Here is a 24824-nt window from a genome sequence, read left to right on the forward strand (position 1 = left end):
GTAGCAATCCTAAAGAATTCTGTGGGATGGCTCATTGTTCTGAGGAATTCTTATTTGCTGCAGAGCATGTAAAACATCTTTGCTCTGCATAAGTAAGTCATTATATTGCCACTAAAATGAATTCCATCATTTAAAATACCTAATTGTGCTGTTTTCTCTGGAGGTTTTATATTTTTACTGACTAGTTAATTTTGTTGTTTTTAACGATAACCACTTTTATATCTGTATTGAATATAAAAGTTATAAAGATAAAGCTGTTACCCTTTCAGAAGGTAAAGAAAATCAACTTCTAATCCTTTGAGAGGCACTCTGCACATTAAGCAATCTGTTACAACAATCTGTAGATGAATCACCCTTGAGGGAAGTACTTTAAGACATTGTTAATTCCGTGTTGATTTATATTATTTTCCTATGTAAGCCAGAAATAGTAGGGGAGTGAAATTACTAAGTCAGGTTACAGGGGTAAACAAAGAATTATAGAATTGTTTAGGGTTGGAAAAGACCTTTGAGATCATAGAGTCCAGCTGTTAGCTCAGCACTGCCAAGTCCATCACTAAACCATGTCTTGGGAGAGGGTGCTCTCATCCAGATCATCAGTGAAGATGCTAAACAGGACTGGCCCCAGTCCTGAGCCTGGGGGAACACCATTTATACCTACCCACCAGCTGGATTTAACTCCATTCACCACATCTCTTTGGACTGGATCATCCAGCCGGTTGCTCCAGGAGAATGATGTGGGAAACAGTGGCAGAGGCTTTACTGAAGTGTGGGTAAACAACATCCACAGACTTTCCCTCATCCTCTGAGTGGGTCACCCTGTCACAGAAGGATATCAGGTTGGTCAAGCAGGACCTGCTTTTCATAACCTTGGGCTGTCAGGCCTGATCTCCTGGCTGTCACATAATGGGACTTCTGGCCAATTAGCACAGCACTTACCAAAAAGTTTCACTTATTATATTACTTGGCATCCAATCTGAACTCGTGATATAAAGTGTCTAGGAAGAACAGAAGTTTATCCAACAGTTTCAAAGGGCACTTAAAGAAAAAGCCCAATCAATGTCTCGTCAATGCCACACGTTTATTAATATTGCTATAAGCTGGGAGAAGTCATTGTGCCTCATTTCTTACATGAAAAAAAAATACATGCATATATTTTTCCTAGTGGAATTTAAATTATATTAAGATTCAGAAATATATTGCGAAATGAAAAAAAGCAGAGCACAGGAAGACAAGGGTCAGTGCAACAGCATTTTATGGAGCACCATCCATATCCTAAGACTCTTCTGCCTGGAAAGAAATGGCTCAAAGAAGCTGTGGTACAAATGTCATAGAGAGGGGGAATATGACATTACTGATCACTGCCCCTTTTAGTACAGAAGCTGAAGGATATCAAATGAAACAAGGACTTTTTGGGCTTTAAATTGCAAAAGGGAGTGTTACTTCATGCAGTATGTAGCTAAGCTGCAGGATGTTGTGGGTGCTGGAGTCTTAAATCAGTTCATAGAAAACTTGGACAAACCTGTGGAAGTGTGATCAGTTAAGGGATGTTAAATGCAAAAACTGAATCTCTGGCTCAGAAAGTCCCTGGAAGCACTGATTGCTGAGAGTGCTGGGAAAATGTGGTTTAGTGCTTGCCCAGTGCTTACATTGTTCCTTGGAAATCTGCTTCCAACCTTGTTTAGAGGCAGGGTGAGCCTTTTGATTTGACTCTTGACATCCCACTGCTATGGAGTGCAGGAATTCAGCAGGGTGATTTGAGACTCCTTCCCAAACATCAGTTACATTTTCTCAGTGGTGTTCCCAACAGGTAAATACTGACACAGGAATATTTTCAGATGCTTCTAAGATACTTTATAGGCATTTCATGAGGATCACACAGATTTTAAGTGAGATTTTAAGATACCATTTCTTCATATCTCATAGTAACGTTCATTCTGGAAAAGTAATTTTATATAGGGAACTATGTGAGAAGAAAATTAATTTTGATAGAAAAAGAAATGTTGCAGGGAAAATGGCTTGACATAAATAGCTGAGAGGGCAAGGCAGAACTGTGGTGGGGGAAGGGGTGGAAAATGTGGTCATTTCCAACCGCCTCCTTTCATTGTGGGATTGGCATCACTTAGGAAAGTAATTTTAACCTTATGGCTACTTTAATTTCCTGTTCTGTAAATCGGTAGCTGCTTAACTTCCCAGCTTAGTGAACAGTGATTTTAGTTGTACTTCTGGCATCTTCTGAAAGAATACCTACCTGGGGAAATACCAAAGAATTCTCAGTCGTCTTCTGCTTCTGAAAAAAAAGGGGAGGAGGGGATGCAATAGGATTTTAAAATCCATCTAATAGTGAGTGCTTTCAGAACACAAGAATTTTGTTCTTCCTTTTCATACCTTTGAGGAAATTTCTCTCTGGTCTGCTCTGCTATTACTGTCAGATGTGAAAGGTGCACCCCTGTTTCCATTTTGAATTTTCTCAGTCGGAAAACGAGAAAATAACAAAGCTTCCCCTAACAGGGCTTAGGAATCATTTCTGAAGTGGATTGTGTTTTTCCATTAACAGGCAAGATTTGCCTGTATACCCATTTGAATGCTTGGTAGGTGACAATGTGTTGACCAAAGTCTTCTGAAGATAAATTTGTTCAGTAAAACAAATGAAAAAAGATTCTTATGGACTTCAGTAAAACAAAAAATACAATGTGTGTGCCTTCTGGACATGTGCACGTAGCAAATCTACACAGGGGAGTAAACTGTTAGATATGTATTTTTGTCACCTCATTTCATTTTCCAAATCTTTGTGCTATAAAGTCAAAGTTTGCTTGCCAAATATATTTAAAGATAATTTAGTCAGTGAAACTTACAGGCCTAAATCACTATGAATTTTCCCCGAAAATAGTAGTGTAGCATGGAAATACTGAAGAGATGCATGATGGTTATGTAGTAGCTATTTAAAGATACATGTAAATGCAGAGTTAGGTATATGTTTAAGAAACACTCTTAAGGAGGGCAACAGTAGATGCAAATTTGAAATTTTTAGCCACACAATCAGATGTGGTGGTAGAACTCCTCTCATTCCAAGGATGCAGATAGTCCTTTTTCAGTAATAGAGGCTTGGCAACTTCAATAAAAGCTAATACATCAAAGTCACAACCAAATGCCTCAGTCTGCTACTAATTTACATTTTATTTGTGAAGGTATGGCAGAAATTCTGTTCTTTGTAAACGTGTTATTCATTCAGACTTGAACTCTTTGAGCTTTAGTATTTTATGTGTATTGTAGACTTTTGTTTCATGACGGACTGTTGTTCACTATTAGTTTGTGCTAAGCAATGACAACAGCTGTGGCAGAGACAACAGCAGTGAAGTTATTAAACTTTAGGTCAAGTAGCTTCTTTCTTAGTGAAGCAACATTTTTCCAAGTCTTTTGATTAGCCTTGAACACCGTGACATAGTTTTAAAGTATTGTTACAAATTATAAGTTTGTGAAAAAGTAATGTTGCCCAAACAAGAATTACATCCCTACCTGTTCAAAGTACTTCTGTTAGTTCAGTCTACTTCAGTATTTTCCGTGGTAACTATTTAATTTTGCATTTTAAGTTGATCATAGCTTCACCTTGAATAACTATATTGTTAAATGTATTTAAAATACCGGTTTTTGTTTGCTGTTTCTCGCAGGTGCATTCTACTCCCTCTCCTGGGAATGAAGCCCCCTCAGCAGAGCCTCTTCATACTCGTGGATTCGGTTGATGAGGGCTGTAATGTTTCCGAGGGTGAACAGACTTCCACGAGTTTATCTGGAACAATTGCAGAGATTTTAGCAAGCCACTTTGAGTTCTTCCCTCCCTGGCTGCTCCTCCTGTGCTCTGCCCGCAAGCAGAGTAAAGCTGTTACAAAAATGTTTACAGGTGAGTACAGAGCATAGGAAGTGTTTGGTACCATAACTAGGACGTTGTATTTACCAGACCCTGGGTGTGATGGTTGCAGGCTTAGTTCTAAAAAAATGACAAAAAACAACAACGCTAATTCTAAAAAACACACATCCCAGTTTACCAAGGACTACAGATAGCTTAAATCACACAAATATTTTGGAGTTAAATTATATGTTTGCAGTGCACCTGCCGAGAATAGGACTGCTTTGAGTTTTCCTCTTGCTTTACTCTTTTTTATAAGGCTTTGAAACAGCGAAGGTGATGTGTAAGTACAGAAGTATGTCGGCTGCATACACCCATGCCTTACAACCTCAAAAGGTTTTTTGCTAATCTCTCATTAAAACCTCTCCCTATATTTGCAGGAAGTGACTAAGAAGGTGGAATTGGAGAGAGGAATAATGTAGATGTGGATTCTTGGTGCATGCTTTTGGCAGAGGTTGCACAGTAAAAAAATTCTTTACAGCTTCTTCATCCAGGCTTTACCGTGTCATGAGAACACTTCTTCACTGTAATGACATTGTTACTGGAAGTTCTCTGAAATTTAATAAAAGGCAGTATCTAGACTGGATTCCAAGCCTGTGTATAAAGCCTGTGTGTATTAAGGACACAATTAGGACAAAAATGTGATTACAGAACTTAGACCCATAGGCTTGCTCATTTGACAGTGGCAAAAGGTCAATGGGATAATTGCATTCTGGAATGAAGTACTGTATTAATCAGTGGCAGACATGAAGACTGGTATTTGGGAGTATGTGAGAACTAAAAGAAACTTTGGGGTAGCTTCACAGGGCTCCTTTGGACATTCATATGAGAATAGTTTTGTCAAAGTTTGGCTGATTAGATATGTTGTCATTGCCAAAAAAACAGACAAAACTTTCTTCACAGCCGCTTTATTTCCTTTCCACTGAATCATATAGTGTTTCAGACTAGTCCTAAAAAATTGCTGTTGTTTTCTAAGTGTATTTCCAGATGGAATTCCTGACAGGAAAAATCAGCAGAACTAATGGATATGCCTTTAAAATAAATTTGATTTCAGTGAGTTAATTTCTCATTTCCAGAGAGCATGAGTTGATGAATGGCATAAAGGAAGTTGATGTATGATACTGTAATCCCATCTTCACTGTGAAAAGGTGTAGCAAAGAAAGAATTGGATACAAATTGAGAAGGAATTTTAGGGTCTATTCGGAGGAAGTGGTGGTTTTGCCACTGTGAAAGAAAAACGGACCATTACAGCCAATGTGATGGCTCCCCATTTAATACACTGTTGGATGATTTTCCTGTTAATAGCCAATACTCAAGTTTGCAAAAGGTATGGTCAGGGTATGAGGAGCATTGCTGAAGCTCCTGTTAACTTCAGATATGTTGCTGGAGCTAACGGGGGTTTCTTCTCTGGTTCTAACCTGAAAAGGATTCACTGGCATTAAAGTTTCTGCCAGGGCAAACCCTTCTCCTCCTTTGTGGTATTTGAATGTTTACTTTTAGCTGAGCCAATTTTTAAAGCTATTTATATTTAGTTGATGGGCAGGCAGAATTGAAGATCAACATTAAGTATTTGGAACAAAAACCAAAAAATCAGCTTCACTGTAACTTAGTAAGATAGATTGGAACCCTTTTAGGATTGTTTTAGGAAAATGTGCCCCATCTGTAGCTTTTTCTGATAAAAAAAGTTTTGGAGTATAATATGAAATATATATTAACCAATATTAATCTAATTGCAATAAGATTATATCTGTTTTCACTTAAAATTTTCATGCAGTGAAAGCTTCCTCCAGATCTCTCTGACAAATAGGTTTAGTTCTCATTTTAGCAAAGTGTTATCAATGACTGGAAGCAGGATTGCTGCAGTGGCCTTGTCCTGTGATGCTCTTTTTTGGGTGTCCAATACAGTTCTGCAAGCATCTCCTGAGCCAAAAATAGCAATGACGTGGAAGAGAGAGTCAAGCCTTTCTCATTCACCCTCATCCTAATGGTGAATAATCCCTAACAGTCTAAGAATGAGAAAAGGAGGAGGGTAGTTTGGTCTGGTCCTCTTTATTCTTTCACTTCTGTTGGTGACTTATTTATGAAAATTGAATAGTTGTGCTGAATCTGCTGCAGCTTGTGCTCTGGGCCCTTCTGTATTCCCAGATTCTGTAGTAGCACAATGTGCTACAGATTTTTTTTTCCCCTTACAGAGATTCTCAGCTTTCATTAATTTAAAAAATAAAAAAAAAGAAAGGGGAAAAAAAAAAGGTTTTGCCTCTTGTGACTGCAGAGACAGTCAAAAATATGAACCAAATGTAAAATGATGCCTGCATGAGTCTGTGGTCACCCTCCACAGAGAGCAAAAAGCCAGCCAACTGAGTAAAAAAAGGAAGGGAACAGATAATGCATGGCCTTCTCTTGTATGTGCACTGTCACTCCCACATCATGCCTGTTTGGTTTTCATAACAATTTTTCCCCCAAATTTAACAATTTTATCTTGCATCCGTAGTTATCCACAGTGTCTCCCACATCATCATTTGTTATCATTTGGCTACAAGCATGGACAGTTAAGCAGCTACATTAAAAAGAGTCTTTCCAACCTAAAAGTGGCACAGAACATCCATTTACTTTTTTTTAAGCTTCAGCTAATGAGCTAATTAAAATGCTTCTCCTAAAATGAGACTAAATCTTGAAGGCATGGGAGTCATTCTTACAAAACCTATTTCCTTTCTTAAATGTCCGTGATAGTAGTTGAAAAACTTGGGGCATTTTAAAATCAGGCAATTTGATTTAGATAAGTGTGAGTGGAGAGCAGATAATTTCTCATTAACAGCACAAAGTTAAATAGACGAAAGGGCATATGTACAAATACTGTATTTATTGGGTCAAAGAGGCTTTTTTCAATAGGCATTTACTTAATTTCTTCTTTTTTGCCAGACACATAAATCAAGTATCTGTGGCATCTGGCTTGATTATACCCCTCAATTAAACACTGACATTCTTCCAAAGAATTCCTTCTCGTGCATGAGGCGTGAATGCACCAGTGAGGTACAACCCCTGCAGATGTCACATCTCAGGGATCCATAGTTTTCCTTAAGTTAATGTTAAATATCAGAAAGATACTGGAAACTCCAATAAAAAGAATCAAAAGTGGAGGTGAAAGGGTTTGGTCACTCACAGGTGACTTAAATTCCATTCACCTACTTGTCCATAGGCAAAAACAGACAATGTCATTCATTTTTTGCTCTTTCTTTTTTCTGCCATTGAGTTCCAACCAGATATTTTTAAGATATTTATCCAAATTTATTATTAGAAATCTTGGGAGCATGTCTTTCTCATATCTCTGCTATTTGCTGGTTCTGGTCTGAATAGATGTGGAGGGTCGATTTTCTTATACTGTTTCCGAAAGCTAAAATATAAGCAATACTTTAGAGAAATACGGTGAAAAAATCACAACCCAGCTACTCTGCACCCAAAAAACCCTCAGTGTTTGGTGATTAAAGCTACTCAGGAAGTCATATTGCTGAATCCCCAAATCAAAGCAGTTGCCTGATTTGGAGCTGAGCCTTTCTGCTCATTCCAGAAAATAAATGGCATGAGATCACTTCAGGAGATATTGCTTCAAGAATGAAGAATCTAAGTTGTCCTCTAATTTTTCATTGTAGTTTGGAATTTATTTGGATGACCTCATGTTACTTTAAAGACTTTATGGGAGTTGGATTTTGACTATAAAAGATAAATTTTATATATTTCTGTAATTGTAAAATTTGCTTTTAAAGTAGTAAAGCTTTGAAAAACTTTATTTGTTGTTTTGGTTCAGGTTTTGGAAAGGGCAAATATTCAAAAAGCTTGGGAAATCAACAGAGAGCTTTTAATTATTGTTTCCTTTCTCGTCATTACTGCTTTGAAAGCACTGTACTAGGGAATTTCATATTTCCTAGTAAAAAGCTGTGTGTGAATTTGGAACTTAATCACCTTGTAATTAAAGAGGGAAGACTAAATTGTTTTAAATGAACTGTTACCTGTAAATCTAATTAAATAAACTTCTGTGCAATGACACAGACCAGTGAGAGCAGCAGATTTCAGCCTCAGAGTCTTGTAGCACCTGCAGTAGATGCAGTGATATTTGTAATGCACGATATACTGCAAATGCCCTAAAACCCAAATGTGCTGCTGTGAGTTATCAGGTGCATTTTACTCCGCTGGATAAGTTATTCTTTTTGAGCAGGTGTGCATAAATGGCCACAAAAATACCTGATTTATTATGTGACAGATCAGCAGTGTAAATTATTAATGCCAAATCATTGTCATGTTTGTAATCATTTAGATTACTCTAAAGTTAACAATTCCGTTAAATATATTAAAATGTGTTTAAAACTGTTGTAATTTACTTATGTAAATTCATCTAAAGATATGGAAGTAGAAGGATATTTTTAAGCATTTACTGGAACTTGCTAGTTAATCGCTTATTTTTTATTATTAAAGTTTGAGAAAGTTGACATACTATAAAAGTATTTATAGCCAAGATACTTTTTTTCCCCCGCTTTGAATGACCCTAGATCTTGCCAAGAAGTACATTTGGAACTGATTTGTTTACAGAACTGCCAGAAATGTAATAAATCAGGACAATCCATATTGGAGCTCTTGTTGGTTTGAAAGTGATGTGTTGTATGAAAAATTTTAACAACGCAAAAAGCAGGGTCGTGGGACTGCAGGTTCTGTCTACTGCAACTCCTGTTTTGCTGAGCTTAAGTAGTTCATGGGAATGCTTCTGAAACAAAATGAGCTTTCTCTTAATGTTTTGGTGCTTCTTTTCCATGAAAGTGACTTATTGTATGGGGCAGGGTTGAAAAGCAAGTTTGCAGGATCTTTGTTTGGAAATGTAAAATGACCTCAGTTAGACAGATATTTGGGGCAAAAAAACCAAGGCTTTGTCTTCCTTCTTCAAGCTAGCAACAGGAATTTAAGACTTCAAAAATCTATCGTTCTATCTGTGAGGCCTTTTTTGAATTCTTTGCTTATTATAGTATGGCATGGTGCAGTGGTCAAAATTAACAACCTATTTCTGTCCAAAAGTCTGTTACAATGGCAGTTTGTTAATCCCAGCCCTTAAAGAGCATTTCATCCCTGGAATGTGTGAAGGCCTGTGTGAGTGTACTGTGCTTCTTGAAATCCAGACTTATTTTGAGATAGAAAATATAGGATCTCATTTACAAGGAATATATGGAAATATTGCAGAAAAAAAAAAAACAACAAAAAACCAATTTTTAGCTTCCATGAACATACAGCCACTCAATTTTAAAACCGTTCTGAAGTCTTCTGAAATTTTTTTACCTGTCTGAAGTGCTTTGATATTTGGTGTGTCTCAGGTAAGTACAGATCAGGGTGATATTTTTAGCCCCAATATGGAACAAAGTAATCAGAGGGTCATAAACTGGTTTGGAAGAGACCTTAAAGATCCTCTAGTTCCAAGCCCCCCACCATTGTCAGAGACATCTTGCCCTAGACTAGGTTGCTCAGGGCCTCATCCAACCTGGTCTTAAACTCTTCCAGGAATGGAGCATCCACAATATCTCTGGGCAATAATGCAACCTTATTTAAAGGGAAAAGAACCCAAACACACAAACCCTTCCTTTTTTACTTGTTTTATTTGGAGGGCTTGGGTTTTTATATCACATCCAAAATGATTTTATTTTCCCACTCATTTTGGGAAGCAAAATGAAAATTGCTTTTTCAAAGAACACTTACAAGATAAGAAAGAGTCTTTTGAAGCACACGTACAGGGACTGAGGCACTTAAACAGTTACCACTCTGCAAGTTTTCCTGGGAAGGCTGGGAGTCAGGAGAGGTGAAGTGTAGTCATTAGTCAGGCAACACTGAACATCAGCTGAAATCCCAGGATTGCTGTTGTGCGAGTCCATCGGGGGGGTTTCTCGTGGTGGTGAAATGAAACTACTGAAAAAACACTTGAGTAATGTAAAAATAGAAATAACTTACATTGCAGGTATATAGTGGAAGGAAGGATGTGGGCAAGGGATTAGTGTGAGATTTTGTGAGCAGGGTCACTTATGGCTAAACACATGCAGAACGAGTTTGCAGAGCTCTCTGCCTGTCCTCATTTAGCCAAGTGACAGGTTCAAATCAGTACTGGGAGAAGCAGAGCAGTTCAAAGGAAGGTGAGTGAACAGGGTTGTGTATTTGCTCCAAATGGAGCAAAACAGAGCTTTTCCCTTGTGCACATGAGCCAAGCAAAAGGACACTTGTCTCTAATTACAGCTCTGTGTCTGCACGTGACTGTGAATCCATGCACCAAGCAATGCCTTGTTTTTAATGTTATTTTTTCACTTGTGTATCTTCTGAAGGATCCTGACCTAGAAACAGCCTTTCACTTCAAGTGGAAGCTTGGGATCTGCAGAGTTGCAAGGCACTGTCTGTTCTTACTCAGCAAAGTTTTTTATTTGGGTTATGTGCAAGAATTAAGGGCTTTACAAAGTTACATACAGAATATTTTAATAAAATACATAGTAAATAGATGAATTATACCATTCTGCAGGTCAGGTTAGGACATTACTTGAATTTGTGGCAGATGATGGTGGATAAAGATGGTTCTTTTGAGAGCCAGGAAAATAAAAAAAAGAGCCTCTGGAACAAATATCCCCCTCAAAAATAATTATTTTCTTTACCTGACCTTCTTACTCAAAAATCTTCAAGCAGTCAATCTTATTTGTGTAGTCTTAGCCTCTGAACTGACTGTGCAAATCCTCTCCAGTGGAGAGAAGCATGATTTTATTTTAGGTATTCTATTGGTTTAGCCCTGTTCAGTTTGTAATGCTTCCTTAATTAATAAGGGAAGCAGAAATATTTTAGTAACACTTCCATAGCTTACCTCTCAGTTCTGATCTGTTGTGTTTGTACAATGCTCATGTAGACAAAACAATTAACAAAGTGAGCTTAATGGGACATTCAGAACTTCTGCTGAAGCCACTGGGAAACAAAAAACACAGCTCTGTTATCAGCTTGAATTTGCTGTCAGAACAAGCTCCCAGACTGAGCAGTTTGATCCACAGAGTGTTCAAATACAATAAAACCATAGATTTAGAAGCAGCATTCTTCAGAAGCTCACTTAAAATTATTTGTTCCGTGGAGATAGGGCCAAAATTGAATTGAGTACATTGATCTATGGTTGCTTTTCCTTCTAAATGATTTAGAAGTTCAGTAACTGCTTTGGTTGGAAAAGCAGAGTTGGGTTTTTTCCCTGGCTAGCTGAGCTGCCTGTAAGGAAATGTGTGCAGTGTGCTGCTCTGGAAGATGGGATTGCAGCCTGTCCCTGGAGGAGTGAGGTACAGTTCTGGCCTGAAACACAGTTGTCAAAGCTGCTGTGTCTGTGACCTCTGTGGTTTTCCCATGGCTTCGGGAAAAGCAGTGTTCAAACACTGTAATGTGTCCCTGTAGGGTAGGTCTTCATCAAATGCTTTCCTTGGCCCTACCAAAGCAAATGTTTGAAGCGGCAGAGATAGCTGTGTATCCATAAAACTATGTCTTTATTCCACCTCATTCCTGAGAGTCTTACGGCTGCTGAGGTGGCCGTAGGGAATTCTTTGCACGTGCTGCTAAGAATAGTGTCCTTTGCTTCGAGAGGGGAGGGAACAGGCACAGTCTGCACATATGAAATAATTTCCCTTTTTCCTCTGAAGAGTAAACAAGTTGGAAAAACAATGAGATCATACAACTATGAGAAAACCTGTTTCCTTATACAATGAGTCATCTACCAAAGAACCAGGGTGTTTATCTAAAACTCAGTCCTCACTTGAAAAAAGTAGGTAATTTTTGGTGCACAGTGATCTAAAGATATTTAAAACTATTTTTGAGTGTCTCTTCTACATCATAACAGCTTTTAAAAGAAACTGTGGTGGTCAGGTTAGTGTTTTATATACATTTCATCATGCATACGCAGCAGGTGTGAATAACCTCTTCTGTAATTAAATTAATATAATAATTGTCTTAATATAAATAACTGAAAATTATTTGGAATTCCAATGTTAACCACATCGGAGAAGGGATTATTCCTTTAATAATATAATAATACTTAATAATTTTATTTTGGTTGTAGTTCTGATGGTTTTGCTTAGGTATTTAGTATTGTCCAAGGTAGACACACGGTGCCTAATTCAAAGTGATTTTCAGTATTTTCTGTGTTAATAGCACATATTTCTTCTTATAGTAGATGATGATCAAAATGCATCTATTATCAAAGTTTTCTGCTGTTATTGCTATTTTACATTCACAATGTTTACAGGAAGAATATCGTATTGTGGGTATTCCCCACCCAGTCTTTTATTTACTTTTTTTAACACTGAGTTAAGCAGAACTGGATCAGAAGTAATTATAACTTTCTTCCCTCCTTATAGGTTTTCGAAAAATAAGTCTGGATGACCTTCGAAAGGCTTATATTGTGAAGGATGTGCAGCAATATATTCTACATCGTTTAGACCAGGAAGAAGCCCTGAGACAACATCTCACAAAAGAAACAGCAGAGATGCTGAATCAGCTTCACATCAAAAGCAGTGGTTGCTTTTTGTATCTGGAACGTGTCCTAGATGGAGTTGTGGAGAATTTTATTATGTTGCGAGAGATCCGTGATATTCCAGGGACATTAAACGGCCTCTACCTTTGGCTCTGCCAGAGACTTTTTGTGAGAAAACAGTTTGCGAAGGTCCAGCCCATTCTTAATGTAATTCTTGCAGCCTGTAGACCCTTAACCACCACGGAGTTGTATCATGCAGTGTGGACCAAAAACATGACACTGACGATGGAAGACTTCCAGCGCAAATTGGATGTCCTGTCAAAAGTCCTTATCGATGGCCTTGGAAATACAAAAATCTTGTTCCATTACAGTTTTGCAGAATGGTTGCTGGATGTAAAGCACTGTACGCAGAAATACTTGTGTAATGCAGCGGAGGGACACAGGATGCTGGCAATGAGCTACACCTGCCGAGCAAAGGATTTAACACCATTAGAAGCTCAAGAGTTTGCATTGCATCTGATTAATTCAAATTTACAATTAGAGACCTCAGAGCTGGCCTTATGGATGATATGGAATGGCACACCTGTCAAAGACTCCCTGTCAACCTTAATTCCTAAAGAACAAGAAGTATTACAGCTGCTGGTAAAAGCTGGTGCTCACGTCAACAGTGAAGATGACCGCACATCTTGCATCGTCCGGCAGGCTCTGGAGAGAGAGGACTCCATTCGCACCTTGTTAGACAACGGAGCATCAGTAAACCAGTGCGATTCCAATGGGAGAACGCTCTTGGCCAACGCAGCGTACAGCGGCAACCTCGATGTCGTCAACCTGCTGGTCTCGAGGGGAGCAGATTTAGAGATAGAAGATACTCACGGGCAAACAGCACTTACCTTGGCTTCTCGTCAGGGACACACCAAGGTTGTCAATTGCCTGATCGGATGCGGGGCCAACGTCAATCACACGGATCACGACGGCTGGACGGCGCTGCGGTCTGCAGCGTGGGGAGGGCACACAGAGGTGGTGTCTGCACTCCTTTATGCGGGAGTCAAAGTGGACTGCGCGGATGCTGACAGTCGAACGGCGCTGAGAGCAGCGGCGTGGGGGGGACATGAAGATATCGTGCTGAATCTGCTTCAACACGGTGCTGAAGTTAATAAAGCTGACAACGAGGGCAGAACAGCGTTGATTGCGGCTGCCTACATGGGGCACAAAGAGATCGTGGAGCACCTGCTGGATCACGGTGCAGAGGTGAACCACGAGGACGTGGATGGAAGAACGGCGCTGTCTGTCGCCGCGCTCTGTGTGCCGGCCAGCAAGGGACACGCCTCGGTGGTCAGCCTGCTCATTGACCGTGGGGCCGAGGTTGACCACTGTGACAAAGATGGCATGACCCCACTGCTGGTGGCTGCTTATGAAGGACACGTGGACGTTGTTGATCTGCTTCTAGAAGGAGGAGCGGATGTTGATCACACGGACAACAACGGTCGTACACCGCTTCTGGCAGCAGCCTCCATGGGCCATGCTTCAGTTGTAAATACTCTCTTATTTTGGGGTGCAGCTGTTGATAGCATTGATAGTGAAGGTAGAACAGTTCTGAGCATAGCATCTGCACAGGGCAATGTTGAAGTAGTACGGACTCTGCTGGACAGGGGGCTAGATGAAAATCATAGAGATGATGCAGGCTGGACACCTTTGCATATGGCAGCTTTTGAAGGTCACAGGTTGATATGTGAAGCTCTTATAGAACAAGGTGCTAGAACAAATGAAATCGATAATGATGGACGTATACCTTTCATATTAGCTGCACAAGAGGGTCACTATGATTGTGTGCAGATGTTACTGGAAAATAAATCCAACATTGATCAGAGAGGCTATGATGGGAGAAATGCTCTCCGGGTTGCTGCCTTAGAAGGTCACAGAGATATAGTTGAACTACTGCTCAGCCATGGAGCAGATGTGAACTACAAAGATGCTGATGGCCGGCCAACACTTTATATCTTAGCATTAGAAAACCAGCTTACAATGGCTGAGTATTTTTTAGAAAACGGTGCAAACGTAGAAGCAAGTGATGCTGAAGGAAGAACAGCACTCCATGTTTCCTGCTGGCAGGGCCATTTGGAGATGGTACAGGTGCTGATAACGTACCATGCTGATGTGAACGCTGCAGATAACGAGAAGAGATCTGCTTTGCAGTCTGCTGCATGGCAAGGTCATGTGAAGGTAGTGCAGCTTCTCATTGAGCATGGAGCTCTGGTTGACCATACGTGTAATCAAGGTGCTACTGGACTCTGCATTGCAGCCCAAGAAGGGCATATTGATGTTGTCCAGATATTACTGGAGCATGGTGCTGATCCAAATCATGCCGACCAATTTGGGCGCACAGCTATGCGAGTTGCAGCTAAAAATGGACACTCTCAGATTATTAAATTACTGGAAAAATATGGTGCATCGACTTTGAATGGTTGCACTCCGTCTCCAGTACACACAATGGAGCAAAAACCCTTACAGTCAGTCTCTTCTAAAATGCAGTCCTTAACAATGAAGTCCAATAGTTCAGGGAGTACTGGTGGAGATATGCAGCCCAGTATGCGGGGATTATCTAACGGGCCTGCGCACGCCTTCAGTTCTCCTTCTGAGTCCCCTGATTCTACAGTTGACCGTCAAAAGTCATCTTTATCAAATAATTCCCTAAAAAGTTCCAAAAATTCTTCTCTCCGCACCACGTCCTCAACGGCGACTGCTCAGACAGTGCCCATTGATAGTTTCCACAGCCTGTCATTCACGGAGCAAATACAACAGCATTCCCTGCCACGCAGCAGAAGCAGGCAGTCCATTGTTTCTCCTTCTTCCACAACTCATTCCCTAAGTCAAAATCATAATTCGCCAAGTAGTGAGTTTGAGTGGAGCCAAGTAAAACCTAGTTTGAAATCAACAAAGGGTAACAAGGGAGGGAAAACGGACAACTCCAGCAAGTCTGGGTCAGCTGGAAAGAAAATAAAGCAGAGTAGTTCCTCCCAACCCAAAGTGTTAGAATATGAAATGACTCAGTTTGATAAGAGAGTACCAATTGCCAAATCTGGCCCAAGCATGCCACTGAAATCAATGCCGGCAGAGCCACAGTGCAAAATTTTGGTCCCACCAGCTCAGCAAGAAGTTGGTCGATCTCAGCAGCAGTTCCTGATTCACCAACAGAGTGGAGAGCAGAAGAAGAGGAATGGGATTATGACGAATCCAAACTACCATCTCCAGAGCAATCAGGTTTTTCTTGGCAGGGTTTCTGTCCCACGAACAGTGCAGGATAGAGGGCATCAGGATGTACTGGAAGGTTATCCTTCTGCAGAAACGGAACTCAGCCTTAAGCAAGCCTTAAAACTTCAGATTGAAGGTAGCGACCCAAGTTTCAACTACAAGAAGGAAACACCATTGTAAAAGGTAAATTACCCTGTCACAAAGCAACCAAGTGCCTGTATTTCATCATGTGCATTTAAAACATGCTAAAATAACATTTTATTATCATTTCTCTTCATAATTACTTTCATAATGAAAACAACAAATGTTAAAATCTTAAACTGGCAACTGTTTGTTTTACTGTCACTTAAAAGCATCAGCTGTAGAGGAATTGGGTCACTGCTCTGTTTTCTGTTCATTTCAGAGTGCTCAAACTGTGCCCCCACTGTCTTTGATATGTGAATAAATAAAAGAGCAAGTTTCACCTAGCATTGATTTTGAATTTTCGAACATAAGGATAGATGGGAAATCTAATATGTGATGTTTTCAGATATAGTCATTATTTCATTATTTACAAAAATACTTTTCAGTAAGCTTCTGAAGGTTCTTATAAGTTACAGGCAAGCACTCTTCTGAATCACAGTAGCGCAATTATCTAGAAATTAAAAAGTAAACATGCTATTCTAAAGCTTTGATTTCATGTTTCTGTTACTGTAAAGGTAACCCTCCTATAAAAGAGGTAGCTTTTCTCAGAGGAAGATTAGAAATTATATATGGTACCAATTTGCAGACCATCCTGTAGTTCTTAATCAATGGAGGTAATTTAGATTTCTCACTTTCTGTCCCATACTGAATTTTAAACTGAAAAAGTAATTATAAGTAGCTTTTTTAGACCTGAACTGTCAGTGAGTCAGCTAAAATAGTTCTATTTTTCTCCCTGTTCCTATTGAGTTTAATCTTTTTTAGGGTATTTGGAATGGTTAATAATTAATATATTTTCTATTTGAATTTCAGAGAAGCAGCATCTGTATGAAATGTATGCCCTTCTCTTATTGCTTATTTGCTTATTTCTGAAAACTTTTTTTTTGTGTAAATGCAGCATTTTGGACAGCTCAAACTGCTGCTCCATAGAACAAGAATGTTCTTGCCAGCTGACTCAGTTCTGCTGCAGGTCATCACAGATTGCGTGTTTCTAGGACAATTGCAGGTGGTGCAGAATCCACAAATGGGAAGTTTTCAGCTGTCAAAAACACACAGATGGGAGTTTTCCAAAAATGTCCTGGAAAATGATTTCACTTTAATGGAAGAAGTGTAAATGTAGCTGAGGACCCTCGTGAATTGCAGAGCATCAGAATATTCTGCAGGACCCTAAGTTGGGGTTGGCATTTTGGTTAAATTAACATATTTGAAACAATAAAGTGTTTCAAAAACATATGTACTACAGCCAGCACATTTGTAAAATGCAAACATTAGCAAAGTGTCAGATGAGCTGTAGGGCAGGAAGAAGGGACGAGGCAGCACAGCAGGAACCGGCATAGAAAGGAATCATCAGCTAAGAGAGAATGGGCCCTAAATCTTCTTAAAAGTTATAAAGATTTCAGATTCCCACAGTTGTACATCATGCCCAGACAGGATTTAAATTGTAATTTTTTCCTGCCTCCATAAAACATCAAAACATGTAATTAAGAATTGTATTTCCTAACTCTTATGTACCTGCAGCTGACGTTCATTGCTTGCTCTCATGTTACACTTTATTATAAATTTGTTGTTTGGTTCTGACCTGGGAAGTGTTGATCTACCTAACCTGTCATCAAAAAACTAGTTTTGATGATTTTTTCCAACTTTGTTGGTTTTAAAATATAAACAGCACATAAAAAAAATCTGAACAATCTACACATAATTTTAGAATTGCGCTTTGCTTTATCTGGAACAAATGGTACATTACTAAAAATTCAGGGGTTTTCTCTGTGAAGTTCTTGATTAAGAATAGCATTTAGCAAATGGCTAAACAAAGGAGTAAGAATAACCTAATGGTTCCTTTTGCTTTTTCTCTTAACTGTTTTTCATTGTTTCATTGTAAAGATGGAAGTTTAAAACCATTTTGTGTGGATTATGAATTGCTTGGCACAGGCAATAATTTACCTCCTCTTTTGCCAAGTCTCAAGCACAGAAACTGTAATTTCCCTGACCGGTGAATAAATTAGTCACCTGTGGAGAATCCCATCAGAAATACTCTACGGGAGCACCGGAGGAATGGTTTTCCTTCCCTGGCTGTTGCTTCCGAGCGCTATTCAGGAAGCTCTCCTGCTGTTGGGACCTTGTAGCTGCTTTGGATGGCAGAGAGCACAGGGAATCAATCATGGGATTTGGGTTAGGCAGGAAGCACTTTCCATCATCAGGTGGTTGTTGTGTGCTTTAAACTTTAATTAGAGATGATATAGCTCCCTTTCTGACAATACTGTTTGTATTACGGACTATTTCAAGACTTAATGTTTTTATTTTGTCCTTCCAGGCCAATTCCATGATGCTGTGAACAGAAGCCCTTCTGCTCCGAAAGATTTATCAGCTGGCTGGAATGAAAGCATATAATGCTTGTTTAGTCCACCTAGAAATTCAAGAATGTGATTACTACAGTACAGTTACCTTAATTACTGTAACGTGCCTACATTTTCAGGCTGCCTTCTCAGTATAACCCTCTGTGCTTCGAAATTTTATTTTGTGTACTTTGTATTTAATACACAGAATGAGCACTTTTTTTAATTGCAGAAAGATATATGCTGTATTTCCCTGACCACAGCTGAAAATGGTAAGAACCAGGAATTCTGATTTCCTATTCCAGATCGCTTGGTAGAGGTGCATGTGCCACAGTGAACTGTGTATGGAAAGGCAGTGCTTTTTGTATTTATTTTTCTGTAATAAGCAAAGAAAATAAGCAAAGAGTTTGTCACATTTGCATTGTTGTCCTGTATGGTCAGTTCCCTGTGTACTTCAAAAAGTTCTCTCCAGAATTACAAGTCTTGTAACAGTATTTTATAAATACTGTACTTGTGTTGTCTGTCTGTGTAATAGCTGTTCAGTGGTAGCAAGGGAGTTGGACTGCAACCATCTGCATAGTCTTATGGATTTTTAAAAGGCAAAAATCCACTCACTGGTACTACAGCACCAAATCTGGATGGCACACTGGGACCACTGAAAGCAATAGGGGAATTTTCTCTTGGACACTTGGTCTTCAATAACCTCCGTTATTGTTACGGTAATGAGATAACTAATATGGGTATGTCTGAGGTGCTAAAGGTCTGATCCTGCTTTCATGTATATCTTTATACATTAGAAACAGCTCTTTCTTTGTTCCAAGGACTGTATTGAGAATGTCAGTGGAAAATACAGACACTTTGTTAATTGGGCTGAGGGAATATACAGCCGGAGTACAGTGGAAAAGCACACGGTCAGTGACAGCGTTGCCTGGGGAGTACAGAGATTACTGAGTTAGCCCTGTCCTGAGACAATAACTCTTTAAAGCACAAACTTGTATGAATGTGGTTGCTGCTTCAGGTGGCTCAGGTAGAGCCAGTGTGAGTGTCTCTGTACCTGGAGCTTGGTTAATCAGCAGTCTGGATAGTCCATCTACAGATAATGGAAAGCTGGTTTCCCGCTCTTACAGCAGAAGAATTTTACTTAAATGAAAGAGGGCAAAGTCAAGGTCATTGCTGTGAAAGTGAACAGTGTGAAATTTTTCCTTTGAATGTGCACACCTTACTTGCACAGTTCTGCAAGTGATAAAATGAAACTAGTGGGTTATTTTCTCCTACAAATGCAAGCTATATTCTACTATTCACCATTACACAGCCTTGCTCTTTAGAAAATAAGCCTATTTTTGTATGCAAGTATTTCTTCTAAAGGCTTAGGTTTCATCTTTTCATGCTCTAATTCTGATCATTCCAGAAACAAGATGATAGAAAGCTGAGGTTATTTTTCATAGATGATTAATTAGATCCTTAAACTTCGATAAATGGCCCCTGGATGTAGATGTAGTGCATATTCTGAGGCACTAAAGGGCTTCTTGTCTGGTTATTGTGATCCAACAGTCATGAGAACATTTTTTTTTAAATCTTGCACCTCCGTTCTTATTTGCTTGTTAGTAAATGTAAAAAGAATCTTTTATAGTCAGGCATCGAGCATATAGTAAAATTAGATGTTAGAAGTTAACACACGGCAATATTGATTATTCTGAATGTTTCGTGTATTGAATTTCTTGTCCCCGTGGGACAATTATAAAATAAACATAACAGGAGTCTGGCAGAATGGCCTTAAGAGGCTCAGTAAAGAGAAAGTACCAAAATGTTTTCAGCAAACTTGTTCCGAACCTCAAGTGTAGTACATTTGCAATACTGTGCAAGAATACGACTTTTCTTAGTTATTAGATGTATGTTTTGTTCTGTAGAAAGGGATCCCTGAATGCCAACATTTTTCTACTGACCTTGACTGTCATTGGGATTATATTTATTTAATTTTATTGTGTTGTTATTAATTGCACCTTGTGGACAGAGGACGTAAAAATATGGCCAGTTTCACAAGGGGCCACAATATATAGATAGATAGTCTGGTGGGTTTTTTGTGAATAATATTTACATTTGAAGCAGTCGCTGGTGAAACCCTCCATCCAAATCAGCAGAAAGTAGACCTGTTGAAAATGTTTCCAGAATGACAATTCTTCCACACTTCGAATATCACTTTGGAACAGAGCATGGATTGCTTTAAATCATCCACTTTTTCAGAAGGTCTGTGTAATTCCATGTTGCTGTTGCGTGTGATTTTTAGCACCACCGTTTGTGAGGGTTTTGTGTGCCAAGCAAAGTTGCTGTTTCCCCGCGTTGTTCCCTCTGCTCTTCCCTTTCGTGTCCGTACAATGGAGTGGAGGCGAGCGGAGGTTCAGAGCTGTGACTCAGAATGGTTTCTTTTGCCAATGTAACAATTCTCACAGCCTGAAAAACCTGAATAAAACATGAATCCTCTTTTTCTCCATCCCATTTCGCTGGTCCTTCCAAGGTCATCTCCACAAGACGTCTAAAATTCTTGATGGGAGAACTAGGGAAAAAGACTGTTTTGTGGACATGGATGTCGATACCGTGTGCATGTGGAAAAACACGTCAGAAGAGAAATGCATTAAGAGATACAGAGGCACAATTGATGCATTTTTGTCTTCTCTGTGATCAGTATTGAAAGCATTACCATTTCTTTAAAACTAAAAAGGTATTTTCCCTCCTCAGTTACTCTGCTATGCAAATGTCTGTTATGCTTAATACTCCCCATCTGAACTCCTCAGTTAACTTGGTTTGCAGATAGACTGTTTTTTTCCTGGAGTGGGTTGTAAATAGCCTTTAATGTACATTGAGTGAATTTCACATTGTAAAATTTTTATTTTATTCCTTGTATTATATTAAGCAAAAATCCCTGTGTATATTAAAGTGCATAATAAATATATTTGCTTTTCAGCAGACATCTGTTTTAATTTTTCTACCTCATTTCCTGGGACATTTCAGGAAAAGGTTATTAAACTTGATTAACATTTGTGTAATACTAAATGAAACATTATGTATGTGTCCAGTAAGCAGTCCAGGCTAGCGAACCTCAGACCTCAATGTTAATTCCTATGAGCCTGAGCATTTGCAGGAGAAAATTTGCTGTGTGTCCTTCTGTTTAAAATGACTGTTATATACTGTAAAGACCAGGAGGGCCAATAAATTCACTATTTCAGTTGCTATAAGTCCTTTACCACTTCAAATGGATTTTGTTAATTATCACCTTGATCAGTGTTACAATGTAATATTTTCAGTTTAAGCAAAAGCTCTCCTACTGATGGTGGCTACTCGTTTTTCTTGAATTTGTTATTAGAAAAGGCAGAAGAGAAAAGTTTTCTGGTCGTTGCAATAATCCCCTTTGCCCTTGTGATCCTGTCTCACTTCCACTTTGGATTATAAAGGTGCTGTGATTTCTCTGCAGAGAGTTGTTGAGTGTGAAGGAAGAGTTCGGCTGTGCCTTCTGCAAATGATGGTTCAGGTTTACCTCCAGGTATTTTCATTCACACAGATTTCAGTGGTTGGTGGGCATGGATCAACTGATTTCTAAGATTAGGAGAATGACAAAATTGTCATTAATTGTTGACTTGTTTTCTGTGTATTTCTGTTGTTTCTCACAGCAATTATTGACCCTCTTTTGTTAAGTTTTCTATATCTGAAATAACAAAGTATGAGGAGCATTAATTCAGTGGCTATTTTTCATTGAGGCAAAGAATCATTTTCACTGAATTAATCTTTGAGTAAGTTCTATTATGTTTCAGAGACAGACATTTTCTTCAGATAATCACTGTACTAATAATTAAATAAAATTATCCAACACCTATTTCAAATCTCTTATTCTATGGAATATAAACAATCGCATTGAATAGCACTTCACATCTTCTGTGAGATCTTTACTACAATTTGATTTGTGTATTACCAAGTAGTGCCAAAATATATTTTTCAAAAGAAAGCTGAGACTGGTTGGCTCAGTCAACTAAAGCTTTTCAGTTGGAGGCCCTTTGAGAGACAGCAATGACAATTTGGCATTGATCTAAATCCTAATCATTTTGTGCTACAAAGAGTCACAGAAATAGGGTGTGGGCCTGAGAAATCTACTTGGCAAATCATTTTATTAAAGAAGTCTCCAAATGTATATGTAGGTAATATAAACAGATTGAACTTTAGGAATAAATCTAATTTGCTGGTGTCCCAGAAAGACCTACTGTTCTCACATCTATTCTTGCAATTTTATATTAGACCTGTGAAAGCACAGAACTGCAATTACAGGTGGGGTTTAAGCTGGAGAAAAACAGCTTCTATTGGACTCCTGTGACAAAATCATGTGTCTTCAGGAATAAAGTTGGTGTCCTATCATTTTTTTCAAATGGATTAAGAACACAGTAAAGGATTTTGTGGTTTGGTTTGGGGATGTTTTTCCCTTCTCTGTGCCTCATTAGTTCTTCTTGGACTCCCCAGCCTGTTCTGTAGTTGTCTCTTGGGGCTTGCTCAGGTGTTTGCACAGGGGATTGGCAGCACTGTGGTAGCTTTCAGCTGTTAGTCATGTGTATCCTTGAAAACAGGGGAGATGGGGAGGAGGCTGCAGGGAACAGCTGTGCTAGATAGAGCTAATCAGAAAAATAATTGCCACTTCTCTGTATCTGGAAGGCTTAAAGCAGTTGCCTCTGGTTTAAGGTTTTGGGGTTTTTTTCCATTGAAGCACTAATTCAGGCTTTATGTCTGAACCATGAACAGCTGGATGGCAGGAGGGTGTTGGATCTCCAGGCAGGTGACCCTGCAACACTGGGTGTTTTATTTGGAACTGCCAGAGAGGGCAGGAAGCTTTTAAAGAATCCTTTGCAAGATGTTTGGTGCCTTTCTCCAAGGAGCGTGCCAGCAAAGGAACCTCCTGGTTCTTGATGGCATTACAGTTTTCTTGGTGAAGTTGATACTCTGAAAACAACAAGATTCCAGAGAGGAGAGTTTGGGAGATAAAACATAATAAGCTATTGGGGTTTGGTTGTTGGGTTTGGTAGTTTTTTTATTTCCCCCTATAACTTCTTTGATGTAACTTATTTTCAGTCTCATTCTCAGGGTGAAAAGACAAAAAGGTAAGTAATAAAATTCTCTCTTGAGTTAAGGCTGTGAGCACAGCTTTTGTCTACTTTTTATGTCTTGGTGAACGTTAGGCAACCTCATAGGGAAACTGTTTAAAATTCAAAGCTTTATTCATAAATGACAGAGTGACAGAGTGGACCTTTATTATTATTTATTCTGTTGTCTTCCATTATACTGGGTCTTCAGTTTCTCATTGTATTTTCCCCAAGAATAAAACATTCCAGTTTCATAATAGTTACCTTGCTGTTTTTCCACACTGCTCTCATAGAAGGTGTTACTTTTCGCCAGTAAATCCCAAAACATTTTACAGAAAAGACAAGAGGAATATTGAGATAAGGATACATTTGCCCTGTCAGTCACTTAACAGGCTAAAAACAACATCAGGAAAAGTCCCTGGGTCTCTCCCAGCCCTAGGCAATTCTGCCGCCTTGAATAACCTGTTGTCTGGCATTAACTCATCTCCTGCTTTTTTTCAGTTGCTTTTTTTAGTTGCTTTTTCTGCATTTGCAGTGTAACTCTCTGGAGGCTGTCCATGCAGCTGGGTGCCTCCAGCTCCAGCTCTTGGCCGGCTGTTTGAGCTGTGTCAGAGAGGAGTCAGCTCCGGTTTGGAGGCTCCTTGGCGAGTGGATTCCTGCAGGGTTGGGCTGAGGATCACCTCGCTGCATCAGGCCTCTGCTGGGCAGCGTGGCATGTGGGACAGCTTGCCAAGCTCCCTGTGTAGTTGTGCTCGTTTTTGCTGCTGCAGCCAGAGCTTCCAAAAGCCCTCTTGAAAAAAAAGTAGAATAAAAAATAGGTTTATCCAGGAGCCCGGTTGACAGGTGAGAACTTTGTGAGAAAGAATACTGAGCACCAATCTAGCCTTTGTGTCCTGGTGCCAGTCTTCTCTTAATGTAATACTCTGAATTTAATGGAAGGTAAAGCAACATGAATGTTTCTGTCTCTGCTAACATTTAATGTCTCCCTTGTGCCTTGGTTAGCTGTCAGCCTTTTGGCAAATTAATGGAGATGCCTGTTTCTGAAGGCTGTCATTTGATGGTATTTGTGGTAAGGAGAGACAAGATCCTTTTACAGGCACAATGTTCAAAGCAGAGAATTTTTTCAGAAGCTGGATAGGACCAAGTTCTGTATTTATCCTTCCAATTGTACTTTTCTGGAAGGCAGGAGCAAAAAGCACCAGAACCAGCAACGTACAAGATTTAGTTGTGTGAGAGAAAACAAGGATGAAAGGTTCATGTCATCCCAGAAGTCTTCAAAATGCAACTCACTGTTTGCCACATCTGAAAACTTTATTGCTGAAACAAATCTTGAGATGCTTAGAGGGTGCCTAATTAAGAGTCCTCATTTGTCCTCAGGAGATGTTCATTGCAGACCAGGAATGAAGCAGAAGCACATTTGCTCTGACTCTGTTGCAATGTTTGCCCTGGTAACACCATAGTTAATTCACTCTACTTGTCTTCTGCTGAGATTTCCCACCAGACGACTGGATGTAGTTGTTTTTGAAATGCTTTTTCTAGTT

At 39.3% G+C, this 24824-nt stretch overlaps 1 protein-coding gene across 1 annotated transcript in view; it reads left to right on the plus strand.

Moving 5' to 3' along the window:
* ANKRD50 (ankyrin repeat domain 50) overlaps positions 1-21130 on the plus strand; it is a 40810-nt gene extending 19680 nt beyond the window's left edge. The window contains exons 3-5 of the mRNA XM_027689997.1: positions 3666-3895; positions 12292-15839; positions 18148-21130. Coding sequence (XP_027545798.1) covers positions 3666-3895; positions 12292-15836 — 3775 coding nt within the window. The 3' untranslated portion in view covers positions 15837-15839; positions 18148-21130. The remainder of the gene's footprint in view (positions 1-3665; positions 3896-12291; positions 15840-18147) is intronic.
* Positions 21131-24824: the final 3694 nt, after the last annotated feature.

The sequence above is a fragment of the Neopelma chrysocephalum genome, unplaced genomic scaffold (assembly GCF_003984885.1).
Source record: "Neopelma chrysocephalum unplaced genomic scaffold, ASM398488v2 Primary Assembly neopelma1_79, whole genome shotgun sequence".
Classification (NCBI taxonomy): domain Eukaryota; kingdom Metazoa; phylum Chordata; class Aves; order Passeriformes; family Pipridae; genus Neopelma; species Neopelma chrysocephalum.